This window comes from Canis aureus, chromosome 33 (genome assembly GCF_053574225.1).
Source record: "Canis aureus isolate CA01 chromosome 33, VMU_Caureus_v.1.0, whole genome shotgun sequence".
Lineage (NCBI taxonomy): Eukaryota > Metazoa > Chordata > Mammalia > Carnivora > Canidae > Canis > Canis aureus.
In genome coordinates, this window is record NC_135643.1 from 9426620 (window position 1) to 9453864 (window position 27245).

Below are 27245 nucleotides of genomic sequence, written 5' to 3' on the forward strand. Positions count from 1 at the left end.
ATCTGTTCCAGTGTTCATTTAAAGCCATTGTTTCGCTTTTGATGTTCTGTTTAGAGGATCAGTCCATTGATTTAAGTTGGGGGTTAAAGTCCTCTATAATTATTACATTATTGAACAGTTTTTTTATGTTTGTTATTAACCATTTCATGTATTTGGATGCTTCTGTGTTGGATGCACAAATATTTACATTTGTTATATCTTCTTGTTGGATCATCCCCCTTTTTATATATAGTGTCCTTTGTCTCTGGTTATAGTCTTTGCTTTAATGTCTATTTTGTCCAATATAAGTATTACTACTCTGGCTTTCTTTTGATATGCATTTGCACAACAGATGCTTTTCCATCCCTTCACTTAAAATCTGCATGTGTCTTTAGGTCTTAAATGGGTCTCTTATAGGCAGCATATAGATGGATCTTGTGGGTTTTTTTTTTTTTAAGATTTTATTTATTTATTCATGAGAGATACAGAGAAAGAGAAAGAGAGACATAGGCAGAGGGAAAAGCAGGCTCCCCACAGGGAGCCCTGTGGGGGACTCAATCCCTGAACCCTGGGATCATGCCCTGAGGCAAAGGCAGACAGACACACAACCACTGAGCCATCCAGTCTCCCCAGTGGGTCGTTTTTTATTCGTGTGTAACTATTGTCATTTTATTATTGTTTTGTGGTTATTTCTGAAGATTTTCTCTGATCCTTTCTTGTCTTTTTCCCTTTTGTGTTTTGCTGATTTTCTTTAGTAATATTTTAATCTCTTTCTCTTTATTCTTTGCATATTTATTAGTGGTTTTTAATATTTGATTATCATTAGGTTTATATATAACTTTGAGGCCATTTTAAACAATACCAATAATTCAATGCAACCAAATTTTATGAGCACCTACTAAGAATACATGGCTAATTGCTTCTCAGTAATCAGCAAAATAATCAATAAGACACAGTCCTTGCCTTGTAGATGATAGCAGTCTAGAAGATATGATCAGCATATTTCTTTTTTTTTTAAGATTTTATTTATTTATTTATGAGAGAGACAGAGAGAGGCAGACACAGGCAGAGGGAGAAGCAGGCTCCATGCAGGGAGCCCGATGCAGGACTTGATCCTAGAACTCCAGGATCACACCCTAAACCGAAGGCAGATGCCCAACTGCTGAGCCACCCAGGTGTCCCAGTATATTTTTCTTTTTATGTTAGTTTTATTTTGGAATAATTTAGATACCTAAACTATACATACATAATTTACATATAGTTTACATATACTTTTATGTGTACAGTTTAATGAGTTTGACATATATATCCAAGTAACCATCACCTTATATAAGATATATAACATCCCCTTTACCCTAGAAATTTCCCTTATAATCCTATATAGTCATAGTCACCTCTGGCTCCAGACAATGGCTGTTCTGACTTTTTTCCCACCATAGACTAATGTTGCCTATTCAGAAATGCTTTATGAATGAAAGCATATAGTTAGTAGGAGACAATGCTCCATGACTCTCACAATTCTGCATTTCTGTTAGTAGAGGTAATGACTGCTTTTGTTCAGGACTGTTTTCCCTAAGGTGTTTGTATAGTGTGTAAAGTTGGAAGCTAGAAGTTACGTTCCCTCCTGAGAAAAGGGCATGTTTGTTATTGTATAGTGTACTAAAGATAATGTGCCCCTGTGGGGCACAGGTCAGGCAGGCTTGCTACCCATTGTAATAGATTCAAATTTCCAAAGTTCCCACATTCTTCTCCTGTAACACAACTTACTGTGCAAGTGTGATACTCTGGCTAATCCTATTGCTGTGAGTAATAAAGTCATTTGTCTCTCACCCAGTAGTCTCATGTCTTGTGCCTGCAAACATGAAACTTGTAAGCTCACACACTGTATGCAATCTCAAGCCTTTCATAATTCTTGACAACAGCATATATTCTTTTGTACCTGGTTTCTTTAGCTTAGCTAAAGAATGTTTTTGAACACTATCCATGTTGTTTCACAAATTAATAATTAGTTCCTTTTATTGCTGAGTTGTACTAATGGCATGATTATCTCAAATTGGTTTGTGGTCACTTGTTGATGTACACTTGGGTTGGTAACAGTCTAGAAGTCAAGATCAGCATATTTTCTAAGTAGTAGTTATTATACCATGTAATCCAATAGAGATATTTATAAAATGCTCTTACAATACAGAAGGAGTGATTAATTATGCAAAAGAAAACTCTACAGATGAGTTGACATTTGAGGTGGACATTGAAGAATGAGTCTCTTCTCTTTGTTAAAGTATAGAAGGCCTGACCTAGTGCCCTGTTAAAAAGAAATCAGAGTTTATTCAAATTTCTAGTCTTGAAATTTTATATATATACTTCCATGAATAAGAGGTTTTTCTTTTAAAAAGTTCTGTGCTTCGTTTGAAAATGAGAGAGGTGACTCTTCTATGTTTAAGCATCCTGGAAACTTAACTCCTCTTCAGGTCATCCGCATGATCAGTCTCTAATGGCACTGTAATGTTTTGAGGCATTAGTGGGGACACTGTCCACCCTCCCCCATACTTAATAAATGAACAATAATTTAACTAATATGGGTTATTTATGTTTTCCCAATCTTACGCAGATAGTAAGATCATCTTTAGGAAATGCTGCTATTTTTATAGATTTACAGTCTACTATCTAAATAAGTGTACTTGTTTGGCAACTATAGCTTCAAAGGCTCTGAATCTCTGATTGGTCCCCCAAACCAACAGCTCTCCTGCAGCCCCTCTGATATAGAAACAGCTCCTATCAAGCCCACAAGCCTACATCTTTTTAGTGCTTTTACTGTGGGCAAGTCCTGCTTCAGAAGACTTTGACTGGTGAGAGGAAGCTTAATTCTATATACTTCAATTAATTATAATTCTTGAATATTTAGCTTTCATAGTATTTATTCTTTGAATAAAATGATCTTCCTTAGAAATATTTGTTTCAGGCTAACTGTGTATCTGATATTAAGGGGCCTCTAAAAGAAATAAAACATTTAGTATGATTTTATAATTTACTAAAGGGATAAAAGTAACATATGTAAAATAGTTAATACCTAATTATGTTACTGAGTCCATTGAATTAATTGGTAATTGAGAGGCATACATATAGTGGTTGAGTATAGAATCTGAAACCAAACTGCCTGGTTTGAATTCCACCTTTACTGTTTACTAGCTGTGTGACCTTGCGTGTTACTTGACAGCTTTAGACCTTCAGTAAAATGAAGGTAGTAATAATAGCATCTACTTCACAAGGTTATTGTGAGGATTATGTGAGTTCAAATGTATAAAGCACCTGTGACATTGGTACAAACTAAGTAATATATGTGTTGGCTGTTGATGTCGATAATGATGATGATGATTTTAGTTATCGTAAGTTCCAAAAGAGGTAAGACTAAGCATTGTGTGTTTGGGTTAAATTTAGTATGCAATTTTGGGTGGACTGCTTCATAGGACATTTGTTGAGGGGAGTAATGAACGATAAATTGGGAAAGTAAACTGAGTTAGGTTATGATGAAATGAGCTAAATGTAAACAGGTGTGCTTTGCAGTTGTCAGATGGTGAAGGTTGTGGACCATATAAAATACATATTTGGAGTGATCAGTTTGGCTGGGACACTGAGAGAAGGGCTCTTAGAAGCATGAAATTGGGGGTTAGAATGAAGTCATCATCTAGATGTGAGGCAAAGGCAGGGTGGCAAGAGCAGAACAAAGCTAGTTAGGAGACAGGGAAAGAGGGGGATAGGAAAAAAGAGTGTTTTAGTAGGGGAGAAGGATGAATGATACCACAACTGTTGGTATAGCCAGGAAAGAGAAAACGATGACTGACTGAATTATTTAGCATTGTGTTAATGATAAAAATCCTGATAAATGACCTTAAAGCGTTATGAGAATGGCTTCTGCATCTCAAAGCAAGCCAGATTTGTATTTACAATGGTTTCATTAACAAGTATGATTATTTTTTCTTCATTAATTGGAAATTGGCCATTTATTCATGTTATATAAGATAGTATTTAAAAAGATGATATAACTGGACTTCATATTTGATTAACTTAGACATTTTATTTCATAACCATGTTGGAGAGCAGAATTTTCTACAATCCTTCAATTTGTTTCATGTTTCTTTTGCTCTAAGATTGTAATTTAAGTTGTGCTAATGCTTGAATTTTTATGGGACCCTTTATGTGATGTTTTCATTTTATGTTTAAATTCTTGAAATCCTAAAGCAGATCTATGAGAAGTAAATACTATTAGAGTATTTCCTCAAGGGTCTGTTAATGCTGTCTTTTGCATTTTTATAACCATGCTAAGCCATGATATAATAAATATTTAAGTACCTACACTTTGTTCCGTTACTACTTTGTTGCTTCATTTTTTAGGAATTCTAGTAATAAAGGTGGTGGTCTGTATAAGGTGAATGGTGTAAGTATGCAGCAATATAGTTAAATGTGTGTGTGGGGGGGAAGCAAAAAAAATCTCCACAATCCAGAGTAAAATAATAACTGCTCAGATACTTACTAGGTTATGGCTTGAGCAAGCCACCTTAGCCTCTTGGATCCTATATGTAGCAAGGACATCAGCCATACTTCTTAAGAGTTTTGCTTGTCAAGATTATATGAAATTGCATGGATTATATGGGATTTATGAAAAGCCCTATGTATAAATATTAATGATGATAATTATTTGCAAGGTTATATGTTAGAAGAGTCAAAATATGATGGAACCCAATTCTTAATGGTTGCCATAACTTCCTCTCAAATAATACCATTACCACCTAAAAGCATGCTTAACAGTTGTTCACCTTTATTTTTTCTCCCAATCCCCCATTTTTCTCCCTATGAAAGGTAAGCTTGGGATTCACATGAGTAATTTTCCAGTGTCTAGGGAGACCTAACTGAGCTAACCACGTGACTACAGCTGTTGGCACCTGGAATGAGAGCGTATGTGTTGGTCAGGTTCTAAGAACATTCTTATGAGTTAATAACTTTGTACTTTTCCAACTAAAGTGACACTGTGCTCTATGGTTCCTTTTTAAAAGGCAAAAAGGAATTTGTCACTTTCACTGCTAATTTTCTCTTCATAAAGGACTAAGCATATGAGCCTTATTCTTTTTTTTCCCCTGGGTTGAGAATATCAAGTGTGCTGCAGCACGGTGGGGCTTTATTTGCTGGCCTCTGTGAAGAATGGACAAAGAGCAGCTTCTGGGCTCTTCCACCTGACTGCTTTCAAGCTGCTGAAGGGGAAAGAGCAGCAAGTCAATGTGGCAAAAGTCTCACATGGAAGGGTCTGCCAAGTATTAGAATTTCAAAAGTAAAAACTTGAAATATATGTGTATAAATATCAAGATAAGAATATATTAGTAGTACACACACACACACACACATATATCAGTCAGTGTTATTATACATAGTCTTATATTCTAAGACATACATATATATATACATATATATATATACATATATACATACACATATATATACATACATATATATATTTGTAGTCATAAAAATATGTCCTTAATAGTCATACATATACATATGTCCTAGTGGTCATGGATATATCCCTCCATATAGGCATATCTAGATTGATAGACTTTAGGTATTTGATTTTGGCATAAAGAATAGTTTTATTACTCAGATCACTTTTTCTCATGGAATTTTTTAATTTATTTATTATGTAATATTTGAGAAGCAATTTAGAGTGGTAGTTAAGAACAGAAGTCTCTACAGCCACACTGCCTGGTTCAAATGCATGGTTGTTTTTAAACAGCCACTTATCAGCAGTAGGACTGTAGGTACCTTCCAATACCTTAGCTTTCCCATCTGTAAAGTGAAAATCATAATTGTATTTACTTTACAGGGTTGTAAGGATTAAAACATATACACACACTTACACATACATATATGTGTGTGTATATAAGTTTTATATATATAATGTATATATAAGTTTATATATATATATATCTTAAATAGTGATCTGAGCATATGTGAACCCTATATATCCTTTATTAACATGTAATCATACTTCTCTTTAAAGCAAAGAGAATGTAGGGTGCCTGTGTGGCTCAGTCAGTTAAGGGGCCTAGTCTTGATTTCAGCTCAGGTCATGATCTCAGGATTATGAGATCCAACTCCTGCCCCGGCGCATCTGCCCCATCCTGCTTTGTGCCCAGCAAAGAATCTGCTTGTTCTTCTCACCCTTTGTCTCTCTCCCTGCTCACAACTGCATACGTGCGCTCTCTCAAATAAATAAATAAAATCTTGAAAAAAAATAAAGAGTAAAGGAAATGTTACATACAGATTTTCAGTGATAGTTAATGTTTTTTATAGGCTTCAAATTAGGGTGTGGCATTTTCAAATAAAATGACACAATGCTAAAATAGCACAGCAATTCAATAAAGGGCCAGGAATAAAATAGGACCTCTGTTTTTTGCCCTTTTATCTTTAGAAGTATTAACTATAAATGAACTAGAAAAGTTTTTCTACAATCTTGTCACTTCTGAAAGTGCAATGTTATAAAAGACCGTTTTGGAGAACCATGATATTTTAGAATTAACAGAAATTTTAGATATCAAATAGTGTTCTTGGGGATCAGAGGACTGAGGCCAAGAAAATCAAATGACCTTCTCAGGGTCAGGTAACTAATTCCAAAACCACTTTTAGTGTAGTGCCCTTTCAATTATAATAGCAATACTTGAAACTGGCCGGAGGTAGTCCAGTGAAGAACAGAATTTGCTTCTCCTTTGTGTCTTCTTATAGTAAGTTATATATGTTGTATATTTTTATTTTGATATGCTTTCGCACTTATAGAAAAGTTACAAGAATAGTACTAGGAACTCCTAAACACCCTTTACTCAGATTCACCACCTGTTCACATTCTGTTCCATTTGCTTTAACATTCCATCTATATTTCTATCTATGATTTTTTAAATTTTTTGAAAATAAATCTGGGACATCTTGTCAATTTATAAATGCTTGAGTGTGCATTTCCTAAGACCAAACGGCAATTATCTCATAACTGCAATTATCAATAATTGAAATGAGGAAATTTCACATTGATAGAATATTCTAATCCAGTTAATATTTAAATTTTATCAGTTTTTCTATTAGTGCTTCCTTTCTTTAATTTTTTAAAATTTGAATATAGTTTTCACACAGTGGTACATTAGTTTCAGGGATACAACATAGGGATTCAACGTCTCTGTATGTTGTTATGTGCTCACCATTATGTGTAGCTGTCATCTGTCACCATACAGCACTATTACAGTATCATTGACTATATTCTCTATGCTGTGCCTTTTATTCCCATGACTTATTCATTCCATGACTGGAAGCCTGTATCTCTCATGCCCTTTTCTCTATTTTGCCAATCCCACTACCCTTTTCCCTTCTGGCAACCATCAGTTTGTCCCCTATAGTTTATAGGTCTGATTCTGTTTTTTAGAAAAAATTTTAGATTCCACATATGAGTGAAATCATATGGTATTTCTTTCTCAGTATAACTTATTCACTTAGCATAACACCCATTAGGTCCATCCATGTTGTTGCAAATGGCACACTCTCATCCTTTTTAATGTCTGTATAGTATTCATTGATACATACATACTACATCTACCTTACCCATTTGTCTATCTATGAACACTTAGGTTGCTTCCCTCTCATGGCTATTGTAAATACTGCTACAATAAACATAAATATATCTTTCTGAATTAGTGTTTCTGTTTTGTTTGGGTAAATGCCCAGTAGTGGAATTATTGGATGATACGGTGTTTCTATTTTTAATTCCATACTGTCTTTCACAGTGGCTGTACCAATTTACATCCTATCAACAGTATATGAGGGTTTCTTTTTCTCCACATCTTCACCAATACTTATATTTATTGTCTTTTTTATCTTAACCATTCTGACAGGTGTGAAGTGATTGCTCATTGTGGTTTTGATTTGCATTTCCTTGATGATTAGCGATGGTGATCATTTTTTCATGTGTCTGTTGGCCATCTGTATGTGTCTTCTTTGGAAAAGTGTCAATTTTTAGGTCCTCAGCTCATTTTTAAATTTGATTGTTTTTTTGGTGTTGAGTTGTAGAAGTTCTTTATATATTTTGGGTATTAACCCTTTATCAGATATATCATTTATAAGTATCTTCTTTAATTAAGTAGATTGCTTGTTTGTTTTATTCATGGTTTCTTTTGCTATGCAAAAGATTTTTATTTCGCTGTAGTCCCAATGGTTTATTTTTAGTTTTGTTTCCCTTGCCTTAGGAGACATCTAGAAAAATGTTGCTATGGCTGATGTCAGAGAAATTACTACCTGTGTTCTGTTCTGGGGTTTTTTATGGTTTCAAGTCTCACATTTAGGTCTTTAATCCATTTTGAGTTTACTTTTGTGTATGGAGTTAGAACATGATTCAATTTCATGTTTGTACATGTAGCTGTCTGATTTTACCGGCACCATTTATTGAAGAGACTATCATCTTCTCCATTGTATATTCTTGCCTTCTTTGTCATAGATTAATTGACCATGTAAGCATGGGTTTATTTCTGGACTCTTTATTCTGTTCCATTGATCTATGTATCTATTTTCATGCCAGTACATTACTGTTTTGATTACTATAGTTTTTTTAGTATATCTCGAAATCTGGAATTTTAATACCTCAAGCTTTGGGGTTTTTTTTGTTTTGTTTTGTTTTGTTTTGTTTTGTTTTTCTCAAGATTGCTTTGACTATTTGGGGTCTTTTGTAGTTCTATAGAAATTTTAGAATTATTTTTTCTAGTTCTGTGAAAAATGCTGTTGGTACTTTGATAGGGATTGCTTTGAATCTATAGATTATGTTGGTTAGTGTGGACATTTTAACAACATTAATTCTTCCAGTCCATGAGCATGGAGTATCTTTCCATCTGTTTGTGTCATCTTCAATTTTCTTTATCACTGTTTTATAGTTTTCAGAGTACAAATATTTCACCACTTTGACTAAGTTTCTTCCTAGGTTTTTTATTCTTATTGGTTTAATTGTAAATGGAATTTAAATTTTTTTTCTCTCTCTCCCATTCTCTCTCTCTCTCTTTTACACATAGCTGACTGGCCTACTGGCCTACCAAGTCCTTTATGAAGTTGAATTTATAAGGTGACATCAAGTTAAGACAACTAAAGTTCCCGTTTGGGTGACCTCATCTCCCTCCCGTGAATCCTTATCTACTGGCTGCCAAAGCCAGAAGGGTGTTAAGGTTGAGTGCTTGCTCATGGAGAAAGCTGCTGTAGTTGGCCCAGAAGATGGGCAGAGGGAAAGGTTTCACTTCTTTGCAATCTGAATGACATCCTTGTCCTCCAACATACGGTCTTTACCCACTCTTTGAGGATTGTGTTTCACAGACAGACCCTAGACTAGAGAGTGTATTTAAATTTTTTGATAAGATTATTGTGAATCTTCATGCAGAAATTCTCCACTTGTGGTCCTGGAATAAGGCAAGACCACTGGGATGTCTAATCTGGCAGCTGGCCTTTGGGTTTGGTATGAATTCTCACTAGTTTCAGATAGTGCCAGATCTTTTCCAATAGGTCATCAAAATTCTAACAGTGATGGGTAGAAATGGGTACAAAGTGAGGCACATTATAGATGATATCCAGTTTCTTGATGGAGATCTAATCATTCTTATTCAACACATAGATATAAGGGATATAAACTCTGTTTCTTTTGTTAACTCTATTTCTTTACACTATGTCAATGAAGTCATCTGCTGTGCCATCACTACTCAGAGTCACGTCAGAATTGTTAATTTTGTATTCAGGCCAGAGTGCTCTTCACAGTTTCAGTATCCAACTCACTCTTGGGGCAAGTGGCCGTGAGTGAGATCAATGCCTCCTTTATCCTTCCTCTTGGGGGGATAAATGTTGAAGGATTTACTGTTCAAGCAAATACCAAAGACTTCCAGGTCATTTTCAATGATCTTTTTATGCCAAGGGTTTCAGGACATCCAGAACAATCAGGATCAAATTACATGTTCAGGCCACTGCAGTGACTCAGCGACCTCTAACTTTCCCATTCTTGATACTCTCAATGATACCTGGAAGATCCAGGAGCTAGGTCTTGTCACCTTTGTATCTGATGGCACGGAGCACAGTGGTCAGGCTGCCACTTCAGAATATACCCCACCACCAGGTTACTAAGCAGTGTTGACTTCCACCAATGGAAAACCCACAAACCCAATTCGAGCATCCCCTCTCTTGGCCATATCGAAACCTTCTCCTGCCTCACAACTACCACTACCTTTTGGGGTAATGAGTTCTCTATGTGTCTTTTTTTTTTTTTTTTAAATTTTTATTTATTTATTTATTTATTTACGATAGTCACACACAGAGACAGAGAGAGAGAGAGGCAGAAACACAGGCAGAGGGAGAAGCAGGCTCCATGCACTGGGAGCCTGACGTGGGATTCCATCCCGGGTCTCCAGGATTGCGCCCTGGGCCAAAGGCAGGCACTAAACCGCTGCTCCACCCAGGGATCTATGTGGCTTAGCAAGGCAAGCCTTAAGTAGCCTTAGGTGGTGTCCTGTGGTCTTATTCTTTTGAATTTGAGCCATTTGGCTTTAATCTCTGCAGTTTTGGCTAATGTGCTGCCCGGGGGGCGGGGGGGGGGGGTGAGTCATGGATTGGGCCTAGTGGCCTCCACACAGATTATCTTCCCTCTCACAACGGTCAGCAGACTTGCCAACCTTAATTTCTCTTTCTCCTATTTCATTATTGTTTTTTCCTATTTCATTATTAGTGCACAGAAGCATTTCTGATTTGTAGTTATTAATTTCATTTATTTATTCTAGTAGTTTTTCAGTGGGAACTTTAGGATTTTCTATTTATAGTATCATGTCATCTGCAAATAGTGACAGCTTAACTTCTTTACCAGTTGTTTTTCTTGTCTCATTGTTGTGACCAGAACTTCCAGTATTCTCTTAATGAGAATGTATAATGCCCCCTTTCTAAAAATCTTTTTTTCTGGTCAGGATCCAGGCAGGGTCAAGGCTTGTGTTTAGTTTTTAGTCATGTCTCTTTAATGTACCTTTATGTGGAACAGTCTCTCTTACCTTTTTCTTTTTTTTTTTTTTTTTAATTTAAATCAAGTTAGTTAACATACAATGTCATATTGGTTTCAGGAGTAGAATTTAGTAATTCATCTCTTATCTATATAACATCCAGTGCTCATCCCAACACATGCCCTCCTTAAAGCCCATCACCTATTTACTGCATCCCTTCACCTTCCTCCCCTCCAGCAAGCCTCAGTTTGTTTTCTGTAGTTAAGTGTCTCTCATGGTTTGCCTCCTTCCCTATTTTTATCTTATTTTACTTTCCTTTCCTTCCCCTATGTTCATCTGTTTTGCTTCTTTAATTCCACATTGGAGTGAAATCACATAGTATTTTTCCTTCTCTGGCTGACTTATTTCACTTAGCTTAATACTTTGTAGTTCCATCCACATCGTTGCAAATGGCAAGATTTCATTCTTCATTGCAAATGGCTGAATAATATTTCATTGTATGTATATACCACAGCTTATTTATCCACTCATCAGTTGAAGAGACCATTTGTATGTCTTCTTTGGAGAAATGTCTATTCATGTCTTCTGCCCATTTCTTAACTGGATTATTTATTTTTTGGGTTTTGATGAGTCTTCTTTTTTAAGATTTTAGTTATTTATTCATGAGAGACAGAGAGAGAAAAAGAGAGGCAGAGACATAGGCAGAGAGAGAAGCAGGTTCCACGCAGGGAGCCTGATGTGAGATTCGATCCTGGGACTCCAGGATCACGCCCTGGGCCAAAGGCAGAGGCTCAACTGCTGAGCCACCCAGGTGTCCCGATTTTGATGAGTTCTTTATAGATTCTGTACACTAGTCCTATATCTGATGTGTCATTTGCAAATATCTCCTCCCATTCTGTCAATTGCCTTTTAGTTTTGTTAGTCGCGTTCCTTCCCCAACAAACTTTCCCAGTAACTTTTGCATCCATTGATAACTTGTAACTTTATTATTGCTTCCATATTTATTGACATTCCACTGAATAAAAAGATTTCTCACTTCTTCTATTTGTTTATTTGTTTATCTTTATGTCTATCTACCTATCTGTCATCTATGTATCATATCAATAGAATTTATTATAAAAAAACAAGATTTTTAAAATTATTTATTTGAGAAAGAGATAGAGCAAGTACAAGCAGGGGGAAATGACTGAGGGAGAGGGAGAAACAGACTACCTGCTAAGCCCAATATGGGGCTCAATCCCAGGACCCTGAGATCATGACTTGAGATGAAGGCAGACTCAACCAACTGAGCCATCCAGGTGCCTCCATGTATTCTTGTTTTATTCTACAGGCATCATCTGTTACTATTGCTTATTTTGATGCTTAAATTGTCCTATATTTGGCCAGTGAAAACCATTTTAAACTAGCTTCTGTGTCCTCTTGCCATTTTCCCATCATACCTGAGTATTTTCTTACTTTCTGGCAATTTTATTCTAGGATCATCTTATTATTTTTTTGACCAAGCCCTGGAATCAACTTTTTATTTCAAAGTAAATGGCATTTGGAAGTCAAGATCTGGACACTAAATGTACTCATTCATTGCTATTGGTATATTATTACTTGTAGACCCTCTCAGCAAACAGCAATAAATATGTCTATGTATTTCTATATATTTACACCTATCTATTTAGAACCATGAGATCCTGGTCAAAGGGTGCAGAGTTGCAGTTACATACAATGAATAAGCCTAGAGATCTGATGTACAGCATGATGACTATAGTTAATAATATTTTATCAGAAACTAGAAATTTGCTGAGAGTGAATTTTAGATATTCTCATCACACACAAGAAATGGTAACCGTGTGAGGAGATGTTAATTAGCTTGATTGTAGTTATCGTTTCACTATGTATATGTATATAGATCATCATACTATACACCTAAATATATACAATTTTTATTAAGAAATAAAAACTGTGAGTCCATACTAATATCTTTAATTCTGATTTCAAACCACAGGATATATTATTTTCTTCCCATTTCCATATTTGTAACTTTCTCTTCAAAAAGTGAGAAATCTGGTTTCCCATTATGTTCAACATATATATTTATTTGTGCAACTTGAAATACACAGAAGGTAATTTCATAATTGCTAACCCATACCATAGCAGAAAGCAAACCTGTTAACTAGAATTCAGTATTTTCCAGTTTTTTGAATAAAATTTATTAGAATGACATAAATCATGTACATATCTCTGGTGACAGTTCATGAATTTAGATGAATGTCTACACCCATGTAACTCATGTCTCATCAAGATATAAGACATTTTCATTACCTTAGAAAGTCCCCTGTACCCCTTCCTTGTCAATATCTACCCCCTCAAGAGTACCCATTTTTCTGATTTCTGTCACTGTAGACTGATTTGGCTTCTTCTAAAGCTTCTTATGAATGGAATCATGAAGTGTAATTTCTTGTATCTGACCTCTTTCGCTCATTATAATGGCTATGGAATTCATCTATGTTGATATGTATATGTATAGTTGGATTCTTGTTATTGCTAAGCAGTGGTTATAACTGCGGCTATCCACAGTTTGTTGATGGGCGTCATTTGGGTTATTTCTGGTTGGGGCAAATTTATAAATAAAACTCCTGTGAATGCTTTTTACAGATATTTTTTTTTTAATTTTTTTTTATTTATTTATGATAGAGAGAGAGAGGCAGAGACACAGGCAGAGGGAGAAGCAGGCTCCATGCAGGGAGCCCGACGTGGGATTCGATCCCGGGTCTCCAGGATCGTGCCCTGGGCCAAAGGCAGGCGCTAAACCGCTGCGCCACCCAGGGATCCCTTTTTACAGATATTTTTATGAACATATGAATTCTATTTCTCTTGGTTAAACATCTACAATCGGATTTGCTTAGTCATAGATAGCACTATGTAATTTTATGAGAAATTGCCAACCTTTTATCAAAATAGTTGCACCACTTATCTTTTTATCAGTAATGTATGAAAATTGCTCCAGTTGCTCCATATCCTCACCAACATTTGGTGTTGTTCAGTCTGTTTTTAACTTAAGCATATGAATACTTGTTTAATGGTACCTCATTGTGATTTTAATACACATTTCTCTGATGCCTAATGGTGCTGGGACTTTTTAATGACATTATTAAACATTTGTATATCTTCTTTCATGAAATACCTATTTAATTTTCTTGCCATTTTTAATTTGTCTTTTTATTATTATTATTGTAGGAATCCTTTGTATATTAGAGATGTAGGTCTTTCGGTACAGACCAATGTTTTGCAGGTATTTTCTGACGGTGTCTGGCTTGCCTATTCATTTTCTTAATAATGTCTTTTGACAAGCATATGTTTATTCTTTTAATAAAATCAAAATTATAAATTTTTATGGTTATTGCTTTCTGTATCCTTTTTAAAAACTCACTTTCTTTCCCCAGGTAGTAAATTTATTCACGTATGTTTTCTTCTAGAAGTTTAGTTTTATATTTAGGTCTAATATCTATCTTGAATTAATTTTCCTGTATGATACTCTATAGGGAAATCTTTATATGTTGCAAACCTGATTTTTATTATTTTAAATAATTTTTTTTCCCAGAAATATTCTCATTAAGTGTTTTTCCTTGGTATTAATAATGTCTTTTTTGGGTGGCAAATGAATAAATCCAATTCAAACTATATTAAGTAAAGAGGAATTTGTTTGTTCACCTTACTGGGAAGAATAAGACATATATCTCATTGGTCCTAAGGAAAATACACAAAGGCCAGGACTTCAGGAACTAGAACTAGGATGGATATTTTTAGTCTCTCTCTATTTCTTCACTCACATCTGTTTATCTCTGCATAGCTTCATTTTGCAGACAGCTTTTCTGAATGGGGCAGGAGAGATGAACTCTGTCAGCCTTTGATGCTCATGCTTCCAGGGCCTTTGTCCTGGAGAAAGACTCCAGCACTGCTTCAGTCACATGCACACTTACTGGGCTGGTCACTTTGAGAGGAGCTCAAGAACCCTGCATAATCACATCCAGGCCTACCCTGTGGCAGTGGGATGGTACTATAAACTGAAACAACATGGCATGAGGGAGGGACAGTTTCCCAAAAACAGGTTTCAGGGAATTCCAAATAACATATATGTCTTGTCAAGCTTCATATTAAAAAAAGAAAAAAAAAAAAGTTTTTTTTTTCTTTTTTTAATGTTTAGAATTTAGTTATCTTTCACTGAACTGCTAATTAAATATATTCAGAGGCAGTAACGCTGAGTTTCAATTCAGCTTATCTAAAACTAGAGTGCAAATTAATTAGATATTTTGAGGAATAAAATGTGTTCAGATTATCTGAGAATAATTATACCTCATCCAAGATCAAAGTTTAACACATCAAAGTTTATCATAATATGAATGATTCTGAATAGAGTAGCAGTTAGATATTTTTTCATGTGGCATCCCTCCACTTTCTTTAAATTCTAATGAAAAAATTGTGTTGTCAGTACCTCAATATAATAAAACATTGGGACAGCAACTGTGGTTCAGTGATTAGAACAAGATTTATATACTCAGAGTGCCTAGTAATTTTCTAGAGCTTATAAAACAAGGTTGATGATGTTCACCACACAGGATTAATTGACAAAGAAGAAGCAGTCCTTATTGGAAATCATTAAGTACCTCAAGGCTTCCATTTGAAGAAAACTTGAGGTTTCATTGTAGACGAATAACTATCTCAGCCAAAGTTACCTACTTGGTTTTTTAATTTTAATTTTAATTTTTAATTTTTAAAAATTCAATTAATTAACATATAATGCACTATTAGTTTCAGAGGTAAAAGTTACCTACCTGTAAAGCATTTTCTTTGAAGTGAGGTTGAATAAAAAGCTGACTCCCTAAAGAGCCTTGAAATGATAATGTAATTGACAAGATATCTGATTTTCCTTGGTTTGACTCACTAAAGGAAACTTGCATTAAAAGCAGTATTTCATATAGGCTTTAATCTAAGCTTAGAAAGATGACCATCAGGGGACAGAGATGGAGGAGCTCTGTAAATGATAAACCTGGAGGTCATTTCCCTATTGTGGAGAGGACCCAGCTGAAAAGGTACCCTGCGCCACGCCCCCACCCCAACCCTGACTATCCTGCTTGACATTCCACTTTGTTCAACTTGGCTCTCTCCACTCTTCCCATTGTATACAAAAGCCCTCTTTCATTGCTGCCATTGCTCCTCTATCCTTTGGATATTATAAATCCATTACTTTTCAGAGTTAGGTGTGGATAACATCTTTGTTCCTTGACACAGCTTTTCAAAACAAAGTTTTACTGATGAGCAATGAGGGAGGGAGGGAAGGGACACACAGAAGCTTAAAAATGAAAATGTTTATAAAATCAGCTTTCTGATCCCACTTTTTTCTGATCCTATTTTTAAGGATCTAGTCATAAATTGGATTATTATAAAATAGGAACATCCAACTCCTATTAAAAATAGGAGTTTTCCCTACTTAAAATCTGTTTTCTTTCTTCTTTGTGGCCATATGATACAATGGTAGTTGCTGTCTTAAAGGTCTCAGTGAAAAAAAAAAAGCTCTCAGTGAGCTCTTATTTCCTTCCTTTAAGAAGAGCTGACTTCAGTGTTTGCTTCAGCAGTACATATACTAAAATTGAAGCAATACAGGGAGGATAGCATGGTTCCTGTGCAAAGATAGACATGCAAGTTCATAACGTGTTCCATATTTTTCTGTAATATGCAGCACAGTGACCATAGTTAATAATACTGCATTGGCTATTTGAACATAGCTAGAACAGTGGATTATTACAAGAAAAAAATTTTGTAACTGTGCATGATGACGGATGTTAACTGGACTTAGTGTGGTCATTTTGCAGTATATACAAATATTGAATCATTACATTGTACACCTAAGACTAATATAATGTATGTCAATGATATTTCAGTTAAAAAAGGAGGAAGGATGGAGAAGTTGACTTTTTCTTCTTTTACCATTTTGAGCATCATTTTCATTTGTAAAGCACCTGAATTTCGATTTTATATTAGAGGAATACCTTCGGTTCTTGGTTTATTTATAGAATTGAAGTAACAAAGAGTCTCCCTCTCCTTTTCATAAATGATTGATTGGTTGTGACTGTCTACAGTGTTATATTGAGAAGGCATCTGGGGGCAATCTTAGGTTCCACAGGAAAGAGGACTGTGATTAATTAATAATGTCTGCTATGAGCCTGAAGAGCATCTGTAAGGTTGCCATGTATCTCTCTCACTTCTCTCTTAATCCCATTGATAGTAAAGTATTTGTTCCTACTCAGGTTATCAGCTTTGGGAATTCTAATGATTCTTTTTTTTTCACTTATCCCTCAACAGTGGTGGGGAACACATCTGAGTACGTATTAAAAACCTTTTCTCTCTATCTAATTTAAAACCTCCTTAAGGGTAAGCAGATTCTTTCTCCAAACAATGAGACATTAAACATACAACAGAAAAAAAAATACTTAAAAGGGTTTTTTAAAATGGTTCATCTTATTAAATCATTTTGATTTCTCACCAAACGGTTATGGAAATATCGAAGCTTCAAATATAAAATGTAGATTGATATTCTTGTTTGAAACCCAGCATATACATAATTTTCCTAGTATAGTCTCTTCTCTGATGTTTGGGCAATTTAATTTCAAATGAATCAAGTAATAAGATATTTCATGTTTCCTCAGGAAAATAACTGCACATTTATAAAATTATTACTGTTAAACTTCCCCCAGGTGTGTTCTTCTGGTGACTGTTTTAAACTTCATATTCATAACCTATTGCACTTTATTCAATTCCTGTTTTCTTCACATGTAAACTCTTGAGTTTTAAGAAGAGCTGTTTATTTTTAATTCAAATTATGATTGAGGGTAACATCTGGTGAGACAAATGGAAGTTTTCTTTGCTCAATAGTTTCTGAAGTTCAGGTTAGCATTAAACTACTAAAAGTAAAGGGTTAGAGTTAGGTGGGAGAATTTGGATTCAAGTCTTTAGTATTGGTGTTTAGTAACATGAACTGCTTGAGGATTTTTGCACTGTACTCTGTGGAGTCTTGAAGCCAATTCTGTTATTCCCCAAAGACCCACATTTTTGTTCACTCATACATTCCTTCATTTATTTACATTTATTTAACAAACCTTTGAGGATTCAGATATGCTATTAGTCTGGGAGGGGGGCGGTTTCAGGGAGCCCATATCCACAATGAGTTATGATGTAAAAGACTGAAAAGTAGGAAGGATATGACCCACATGTGATAAAGATTATTCCCAAAAAAAAAAAAAAAAAAAAAAAAGATTATTCCCAGTAATGTGGGGACTCATGGAAGGGAAATGTCCATTTGAGGATGGCAGTGGCTCCAGGCAAGCCTTTGTAGAGGCTGTAAAACCGAAGGATAAATAAAGGTGAACAATGAAGTCCATGCAGTGAGAACTACCATTTGTGAAAATTCAAGGTCCTTTTGAAGTACTTGAAGGAATTGCTTTATAAAAACGGATTTAGGTTCCTCGAATTTTTCTTGGAGCTAAAACTATCTACACTAGATCCTCTGCATTCTCGGACTTACAATACTGATTCCCTTGTAGGCACCACAATTTGATTCATTCTTTGAGGGGGGAGGTGGTATGCTGGAGAATGAGGGATAGAGATTGAATTATATTTCACTCAATAGTTGTCTCTTTTAGCAGTTACCTTACCACAAGCTACTAAGATTTAATTCTTCAAAGTTTTTCTTAAAACTTTTTTTTTTAATTTTTATTTATTTATGATAGTCACAGAGAGAGAAAGAGAGAGAGGCAGAGACACAGGCAGAGGGAGAAGCAGGCTCCATGCACCGGGAGCCCGATGTGGGATTCGATCCTGGGTCTCCAGGATCGCGCCCTGGGCCAAAGGCAGGCGCCAAACTGCTGCGCCACCCAGAGATCCCAAAGTTTTTCTTATATATTTTTTGTAAATATACATTGTCTTAATTTGCTCTGGCTGCCATAAAAAAGTACCATAGACTGGGTGGCTTAAACACAGAAATTTATTTTCTCCCTATTCTGGAGGCTGAAGTCTGAGATAGAGGTACCAGAGTGGTCAGGTTCTGGTAAGGTTCTTTCTTGGCTTGCAGAAGACCACTTATTTTATTTTATTTTATTTTATTTTATTTTATTTTATTTTATTTTATTTTATTTTATTATTTTATTTTATTTTATTTTATTTATTATTTATTTATTTATTTATTTATTTATTTATTTATTTATTTATTTTTGCTGTGTGCTCATATAGCCTTTCCTTGTGCCTTTTCATGGAGAGAAAAGGCAGAGCCAGAGGAAGACAGAGAGAAATGTCAAGTCTGAAATTACTTTAACAGAATATTAAAAAGAGTCTTAAGTTTTAAATCAGGTAAGCAATTGCAGTTATTGAAGAAATGCTCTGGGAAATAATAAACATAAACCTATAGCTTTATAGATTGACTGCGACATATTCCATGATCAGATTGTTCAGTGAGCATCCTGTGGCAGAGTTCTTTTATTTATTTATTTTTTCGCTTCAGCAAAGAATATCAGATCTGCAGGCATATACTTACGTGTCTTGTAGTAGCATGGAACTTAGTATTTTAAAAATGAGGGGGAAAATATCAATAAATATTTTGCCTGTCAGGATTTTCTTCACTAGGGAAAATGTACAACATGCATATATACCCATACCCACCACATACATGCACACGTACACACACATGCACGTGCATATGCATGCACTCCTATATGCACTATTTCTTTCTGTGCATATGTTTTTGTTGTGTCAACCATTACCTATAGAAAGGTTATAAGCTGGCATTTAGACATATAGTGCAATAATATATACTACTGCTTGACAAACCAGCATGTTAGCAACAGCTACAAAACAGCTTTTGAAAAAAATAAGGTTAGAATTTGATAAATATTGACTATCTGTAGTTATATATGGTATACAGTGCGATCACGTTCATTTTGCAAAGGAATAAGGTTCTAATGTCAACCCCAAAGGTGGCGATTTGATGTGAACAAAATTACTCTTGAAAGTTACATAAATCTCTCCCAGATTGCAGCATTGTACCAAATCTGCCAGTTTTATTTTTGTTTTCTCCCCTAGCAATAGAACAAATCACTGTTTTTTGACCCATCAACTGGAGTAGCTGTTTGTGTTGAGGGGTCGTGTGGTGTGAAATGATGTGTACTCTGGAACTCTGGGATCATATTTGCACAGTGAGAGACTCCTGCCCCCTGTATCCCCCCTCCTCCCACAGGGCTTCCAGAGGCCCAGGGAACAACCCTGGCTGCAAGAATGTACCTCCCACTTGTCCTACTTAGGTGTTCACTGAATGTACTAGAGGCTTTGTGGTGTAATTGTCATGCTATTGAAGTTCTCTCTCCCTTCTCTTTCTCTCTAGCTCCATCCTTCATTTTTCTCTTGGGTTTGCTGAACATTTGTAGTCATGTAGGTAAATTCACACCTATTGCAACTCTATGGCATATGGCATTCTATCTATAACTGTTTTGTTTTTGTGGTTGCTTATTTATTTCCTGTTGACGTGAAGTCATGTACATAAATACTTATGCATGTGGCTGTTTGACTTTTAGAAAATTCTGCTAGGAGCATGAATTTACCTCTTATTGCATCATGTAATACTGTTAACCTAAACCTATATGATTGCAAGAAGGATACATGAACCAGTTTCCACCCCTGGAAAATAATTCAAAGCTACCAGCCCATCAAATGATGAGAACTTTTTAAACCCTAGCATGGCACAGTAGTCATTGCTAAGGCTTTTTCCTAAGATTGATAGGAGGACACCAGTTAACTTCTCAATTCTGTTTTTGTTTTAGTTTAGAGTAACCATTTATTTATGTTATTGTTGTGTTGTCATTGTTATGTTGATTTGCTAAACACTTAAGTTGACGGTTCTATTTTGTAATCTCCTGTACTACCTAGCTGCCATATCCTGACCATGGTGAAAGTACTTTCCCAGTGGAAATTCAGTTAAATCATTCTCTGAGAATTTGAGTAATCTGTATTTTTCTTCATGCTAAACCATAATTGATTACATGTATTTCCTGCCAAGGCTAAAATGTGTAAATTCTGAGTGTTGTATTTTTTCTTGAAAGGCAGTTTCAGGTTCATTTAGGTTTGATGATTTTGACATTGTGTTTAAGTACAATGTTCATACTAATTGAAGTCTTTTATGTTAAAGGAAAAAGATCAGGTTCTTAAAGTGTACAATCTTCTTTATGGCATTAAATGCAATTTAAAAAGTTCAAGATATTGTAGGAATTCTATTGTGGTTGTCACATAGCTTATTCACTGATTCAACAATTATTTCCTGAATACCAAATAAGCATTCTTAAAAGCACTGGGTACACTGTAGTGAGGAAAAGCAAGTCCTTGACCTTGTGAAGTTTATGGTCTCCTGGAAGGATAATTGGCAGTAAAAAGCTAAAGAAATAACAATTTAGTCAAGTTTCAGGAAGACAGAGGTCAGAGTTCAGTGATGGAGAATAGCAACAGGGGAACTAATTCACTAGGTGATTAGTTAGTGTTTATTGGAATGAGTGGATTTTAGGCTGAGACTTAAAGAATGAGAAGGGGCTGGGTATCTAAAGAGCAATTGCGGGGTGGCCTAAACAGAGATCAGCAAGTAACAAGATTCAAGGCATGTTGGGGCTTGGGTGTTTCCAGAACTGAAAGGAAGCTGGTGTGGTTGCTTGCATCAGAGCGTGTGTGTGTGTGTGTGTGTGTGTGTGTGTGTTTGCACACACATGCACGTGTATGTTGAAGTGGGAGAAATCAGGTGGGGGTGGTATGAGATTAGGTTAACCTGTAAACAGATGCCAGATGATTCAGAGTCTTACAGGTCATGGTTAAGACTCAAGTTTTTAAAATAAGCACAATGGGAGCCAATTAAAATGTAAAAAGTAGGAAATCATCTGATTTAAAAATTTAAAAGCTCACTTTGGCTTTTTTGTGGTAAATGAAGTATGTGTGAGCATGTGTTTGTGTCTGTAGTTAAAAATGGAAGGAATGAGACCAGTCAGAGGGCTGTTAGCATCCTCCAGTCAAAGACAATGGCTTGGATCACAGGGTCTTGGTGGAGATGGAGCCAATTGAATGGATCTGAAATATTTTTGAGAGGTATATAATCTTCTGATAATCAGTATGAGGAGGGTCAGGAATCAAAAATGATCACTTTTCTTTTTTTTCTCTTTTCTTTCTACTGCCCCTTCCCCCCCCCCCCCCATGGGTATATCATGGTACCATTTACTAAGATCAGGTTTGGGGCAGGATTAGGTTTCAGAGGGTGTTATGTTCATTTTTAGATATCTAACACCAAACCTATTACAAAATTTATGAATTCGTCAAACATTGATTGAGCTTCACCATATGTCAGCATTGTCCTAGGTGTTGATATTACCTAGGGTCTTTATTTTTATGGAATTACAGAGATGGTAGATTTCAGAGTGATAAAATTTTTCTGGGTCCGTAGTTAGAAATGATTCAACCCAGAATCCTTGTTTTAAAGATGAAGATTTAGAAATTGAACCATCTAATTTCTGTAGAAATATCAAAACTGCTCTGGGGGCATCTGGGTGGCTCAGTCAGTTAAGTGGCTGCCTATGGCTCAGATTATGATTCCCGGGTCCTGGGAGGGGTCCCAGATCCAGACTTACATCAGGCTCTCTGCTCAGCAGGGAGTCTGCTTCCCCTCTCCTTTTACCCCTCCCCTCTGCTGATGCTTTCTCTCTAATAAATAAATAAAATATTTTAAAAAAACCTCCTCTATAAAAATCATGGTTATGTTAGTAAAACTTAATTTTACTATTATTTTCTCTTAGGGATATGATACACTCTGTTTTCATTCCTGTTTTACTGAATTTTTACAACTAGTACTATTAAAATACTATCTGATATATTCTGGAATCAGGAAAATATAGGCATTATAGCCAGGAGTTCATTATAGCTGCCATTGATTTCACTGGCTTTCTGGAAGATAGACAAGGAGAATCATGCATCATGTTCGTGTGCACATTTTTTGCTAAGGTATTAATGGTAGACAAAGGCAAAACTAGGCACTTGTATTTTTTTTTTTATTATTATTGATGGTTAGGTTTCCCATTACCTTGAAGCATTTTGGAGGGGATTTTTCAAATTTAATAAAAAATATTAATGTGAGAGGAAAGAAAAAAAAAAGAAGAGTCCTAGAGAAGGAATTTGTTGTTGTATAATGAATTAGAGATTTTTGTGTATGTCTGGATGTGTGTGCATATGTTGAAATGTTTGCTTTAATGTCTTACTCAACTTTAGAAGTTCAAGTATTTGGTCAAAGAATAAATAAGCAATGGTGACATCTCAAGTTGTATAGATTTGAACAATTTAAATACCAAGAAGCCAAAAAAGATGATTTAGAGGGCTCTGAATAAGCATACTTATTATCTAAATTATGTTACAGCATTTATTGTTCTTTTAGAATGAGATTTACTTGGCTCTTTTTACTAGGTCAAGTACTGTGAAAGACAAAAGTTGATAATTGCCTGCCCTAAGGGCATAACAAACTTGAAGCACAGGCATGATCCAGTCTGTACACACACATGCACACACACGATGAGAGAATGTTTCCTGCACTAAGTGGCTACTCTCATGGGAATGCCCTGTAGAGCAGAGGAAGTTTTGAGATGTTTTATAGAGATGAGGGCCTGTTAATGAGGAGGATATTTCAGGACAAGAAAGGGAAAAGTGGATACTGCATGAGACAGATGGTAGTCAAGTGACCTACTTGGAGCCTGAAAGCAGGGATGGAGAAAACCTGCAATGCATGCCAGTAGAAGAGGCAAAACTACTAAGATGGTTGAAAAGATCCAAATAAGAAGAATTAGAATGAAAGTTCTGCTTCATCCCTACAGATGGAATGGCAGGACTACATTCAAAGAAACGAGGCCCAAAGTGGAGGGTTCGAACCTCCCTTTATGGAAGAAATGTAGAGGTCGACAATGGAAATTTCATGGAATATAACTAAGATTGTGTACATACAAATTAAGTGAAAAAATAGTGGTGAAAATAAAGACTAGACATAAGGGCAGCTTGTTTTCTGAGATCAAAGCAGAAAAAAAACCAGAGCTTTGTGCACTAATATGCCAAACAGGAATATTCTATGTCTTGTTAATTAACATGTATTCTTATATCCTCCTCCAAGACCTCCAAGACACAGGGTAAAGACTGAACTTTTCAATTCCTGGAAAAGTGCTGAAAAAAACATTAGCACATTTTCTGGAAGCCTTTGGGACAGGAAAATATCTTTTATTCTTACCCACTGGTCCCTGGCTCTTCCGGAAAGCCACCTCATCTATTGTTACTGTGGTATTTTAACTTTTTACCTGTTGATTAATATTTTTTCCATGATAAACTCCTTTTCTTGCTATGTATAGTGTGTATGAACTTATACCCCTTCACACATACCCTTGAAATCCTCTTCCTAGAGCAGCTGAAGGGCACCACTCACTCCAGGCCAAGCAGGGCATTTTTGGTTTGGGTTTGGGTTTTTTTTTTTTTTTTTTTTTTTTGGTCTTTTGTTTTCCTAGACTTTTTCAGCTGCAATAATTCCTTACCAGCCAAAGAAACTCTCAAAGGAATACTTTGGGAGAATGGGGAGTAGATACATTTGGAGAAATTTTCACATATGTAAAACAAATGTCTTCCACTGAGGTTTTAAAAATAGTCCCTTTAAACTTTAACATGTGTCAGGCTAGTGTTTGCTCAGATAATCACAGGCCTGCACATACAGGACCCAGTCAGTGCACACCAGCAGACAGAGGCCCCTTATCATGAGAATTATGTTTTTGTTGGTGGTTTGAGTTTATTTTCAAAAATTGCTTCTTAACACATTATCTTTAGAACTTTCCCATTCTTTAGTTCTACTTAGGAAGAAAGGAATATTATCACCCAGCTGACTAGCTCCTTAAAGGAAGACACAACAAGCTTTCTCCAAGTTTTTTCCAGGCATATTGTCAGGTCTCTGGTTTGCCTCTAGAAATTTGGCAAGTAAGTGGATATACATTTTTCACTCTTCCTACTTTTTTTAAGGGACAGAAGTGATTTAGGAGGGAATTGAATATGCCAGAGTACCTTATTCTCTCTCTCTCTCTTTTTTTCCTCTTCTCTCCTAAATAGGAAAGTTCATCAGCTTGATAATGGAGGAGAACAATGACTCCACCGACTACCCCCAGCAAGGTCAAGGGCGGAACAATGCCATGAAGTGTGGGTGGCTGAGGAAGCAAGGAGGCTTTGTCAAGACTTGGCATACTCGCTGGTTTGTGCTCAAGGGTGATCAGCTCTATTATTTCAAAGATGAAGATGAAACAAAGCCTTTGGTAAGTTAGAGAAAATAAAAAGCTTAAGGTCACAAGCAATCCAAAAGTTAGAAGGGTTTGCTAGAAAACTGATGGAGTCTGAGATCGACTCCATTCCCCTGGTCTCCTTCAGCTTATTGGCATCTTTCACACTTTTTCTCATTGTTTACTTTGGTTCAAGATGATGGACTTGCTAATTGAGGCCAAGAGGCAAATTATACTTGTCTGATATTAATTTTGACTTTTACTAAGCTGGAACAGAATGTCTGAGTCCCTCAGGCATGCATGCTTTACGAGAAATTTTAATGGACGACTGCTAGAAGATATATATCATAGCCAAAACATCTTTCCTTTACTCAGAAGTCCATTGCCAGCAGATTTGAAGGAAAACTATAAACACAGCTTTCAGTAATTTTTGAGACGCCCTCAGCATCAGTTCTCTGGGGGCTTCCTTCCACCTTAACTCACATAATAAAATATGGATATAGTGCTAAATGGAACAACATTGATACATCCAACTAGCAGACACAATACACTCTTCTGGGAATCATTTTTTGTCTTTTGTCGTTCCTCAGTGGTCTTATATTTGCTTATTTACTTATCATTTTCTCGGCCACAAGTCTCTAGGTTACAATGAGAGAGAGGAAAAATCTCTAGTTCTTCCTGTAGCTACAACAGGCTTTCTTAGCTGTGATCATCAATTGATGGAGGGAGATGCAACCTGGGGTATCCTCTGTGTGTTTTCCCTTCATCTCTAGCCATAGGATATATAAATGAAAGAAGAAACATTATAGGTTAAATGACAAAAACATTCCTAACAGTATGTTTTTGAGGCTATTTCCCTTGTGTTAAAGTTCAAGAACTTAATTAAGAATTTAGATCAGGGCTCTGCTTAGTATTGTACATTCTCAGACATTATAATTCCACAAAGTTCTCATTTGTCTAGTTGAATTATTTAAAAAAATAGCAACAAAGGCACATCCTATAAATATTTTTTGAAATTGCTGCTATGTTTTAAGCATTTATTTACCAAAGCCAGGCATTAGACTAAGAGCTTATATATATTATCTTATGAAATGCTCAAAATAGTCCTATGAGGTAGGATTATCCTCATGTATGCATGAAGAAACCAAGGTTCAGGGATAATATGCATTACTCCAAATTAGACAATGGTGCCACAATTTGCTTCCAGATAAGTCTGACCTCATATATCCTTAGCCAAAGACCTCATAAATAAATTAATGAGAATATCCCATATTGTTGGTATCATGATAGTTATAGTGCATGTCCATACCAATTATTGCATTTGTCATAGCAAACCAGTTGAGATGGGGATTAGCATTACAGATGGAGAAATTGTGGTTTAATGATAAGAAGCAATGTGACAAAGATTTATGGACATTAGAGGCAAAGCAGTAGAATCTTTTGCCTCTTATCCTATGCTCTAGGTTCTTTTCTCATTATACTTATTTTATACTATAGATTACATTATGGTGTTATCTTAAATGTAAAATCATTTTTATCAAACTCAGATAAAGGGATCGGGATTCTGAGAAAACAGAATATGGAGGAGCCAGTATGGGGGCTTTGATATGGAGAAACACATGGAATAAGATGGAAGTATGAGTAAGATCCAATGTTTTATCTCATGGAAACTTCTTCTGGCATAGTTTGGCCAGAATGGATACAATTTTAAATTATTAATTAGGTAGGATCTAGGACCTAAATGGGGGATAAGGAGAGCAGAGGATTCAGGAACTGAGTGAGTGAAGATGTGAAAGAAGATCAAACAAATGTTCTGACTCTTTGGTGAACTTAGTGTATTTTCTAGTGAGGAACGTGGGATAGAGTGGATCAGGCCCCAGCT

The 27245-nt window shown here is 35.8% G+C and overlaps 1 protein-coding gene, 1 non-coding gene and 1 pseudogene across 3 annotated transcripts in view; 2 read left to right on the forward strand and 1 right to left on the reverse strand.

Annotated features, from left to right (window-relative positions):
• ARHGAP24 (Rho GTPase activating protein 24) overlaps window positions 1-27245 on the forward strand; it is a 738009-nt gene that overhangs the window by 299838 nt on the left and 410926 nt on the right. For both annotated transcript variants that reach the window (XM_077882769.1, XM_077882768.1), the window contains exon 2: window positions 25200-25399. In XM_077882769.1, the coding sequence (XP_077738895.1) occupies window positions 25220-25399 (180 nt within the window). In that variant the 5' untranslated portion in view covers window positions 25200-25219. The remainder of the gene's footprint in view (window positions 1-25199; window positions 25400-27245) is intronic.
• On the reverse strand, window positions 9278-24550 carry LOC144303947 (developmentally-regulated GTP-binding protein 1 pseudogene; annotated as a pseudogene).
• Window positions 16623-16727, forward strand: LOC144304427 (U6 spliceosomal RNA). The gene has a single exon (XR_013371340.1). It is a non-coding gene; the product is annotated as a U6 spliceosomal RNA (small nuclear RNA).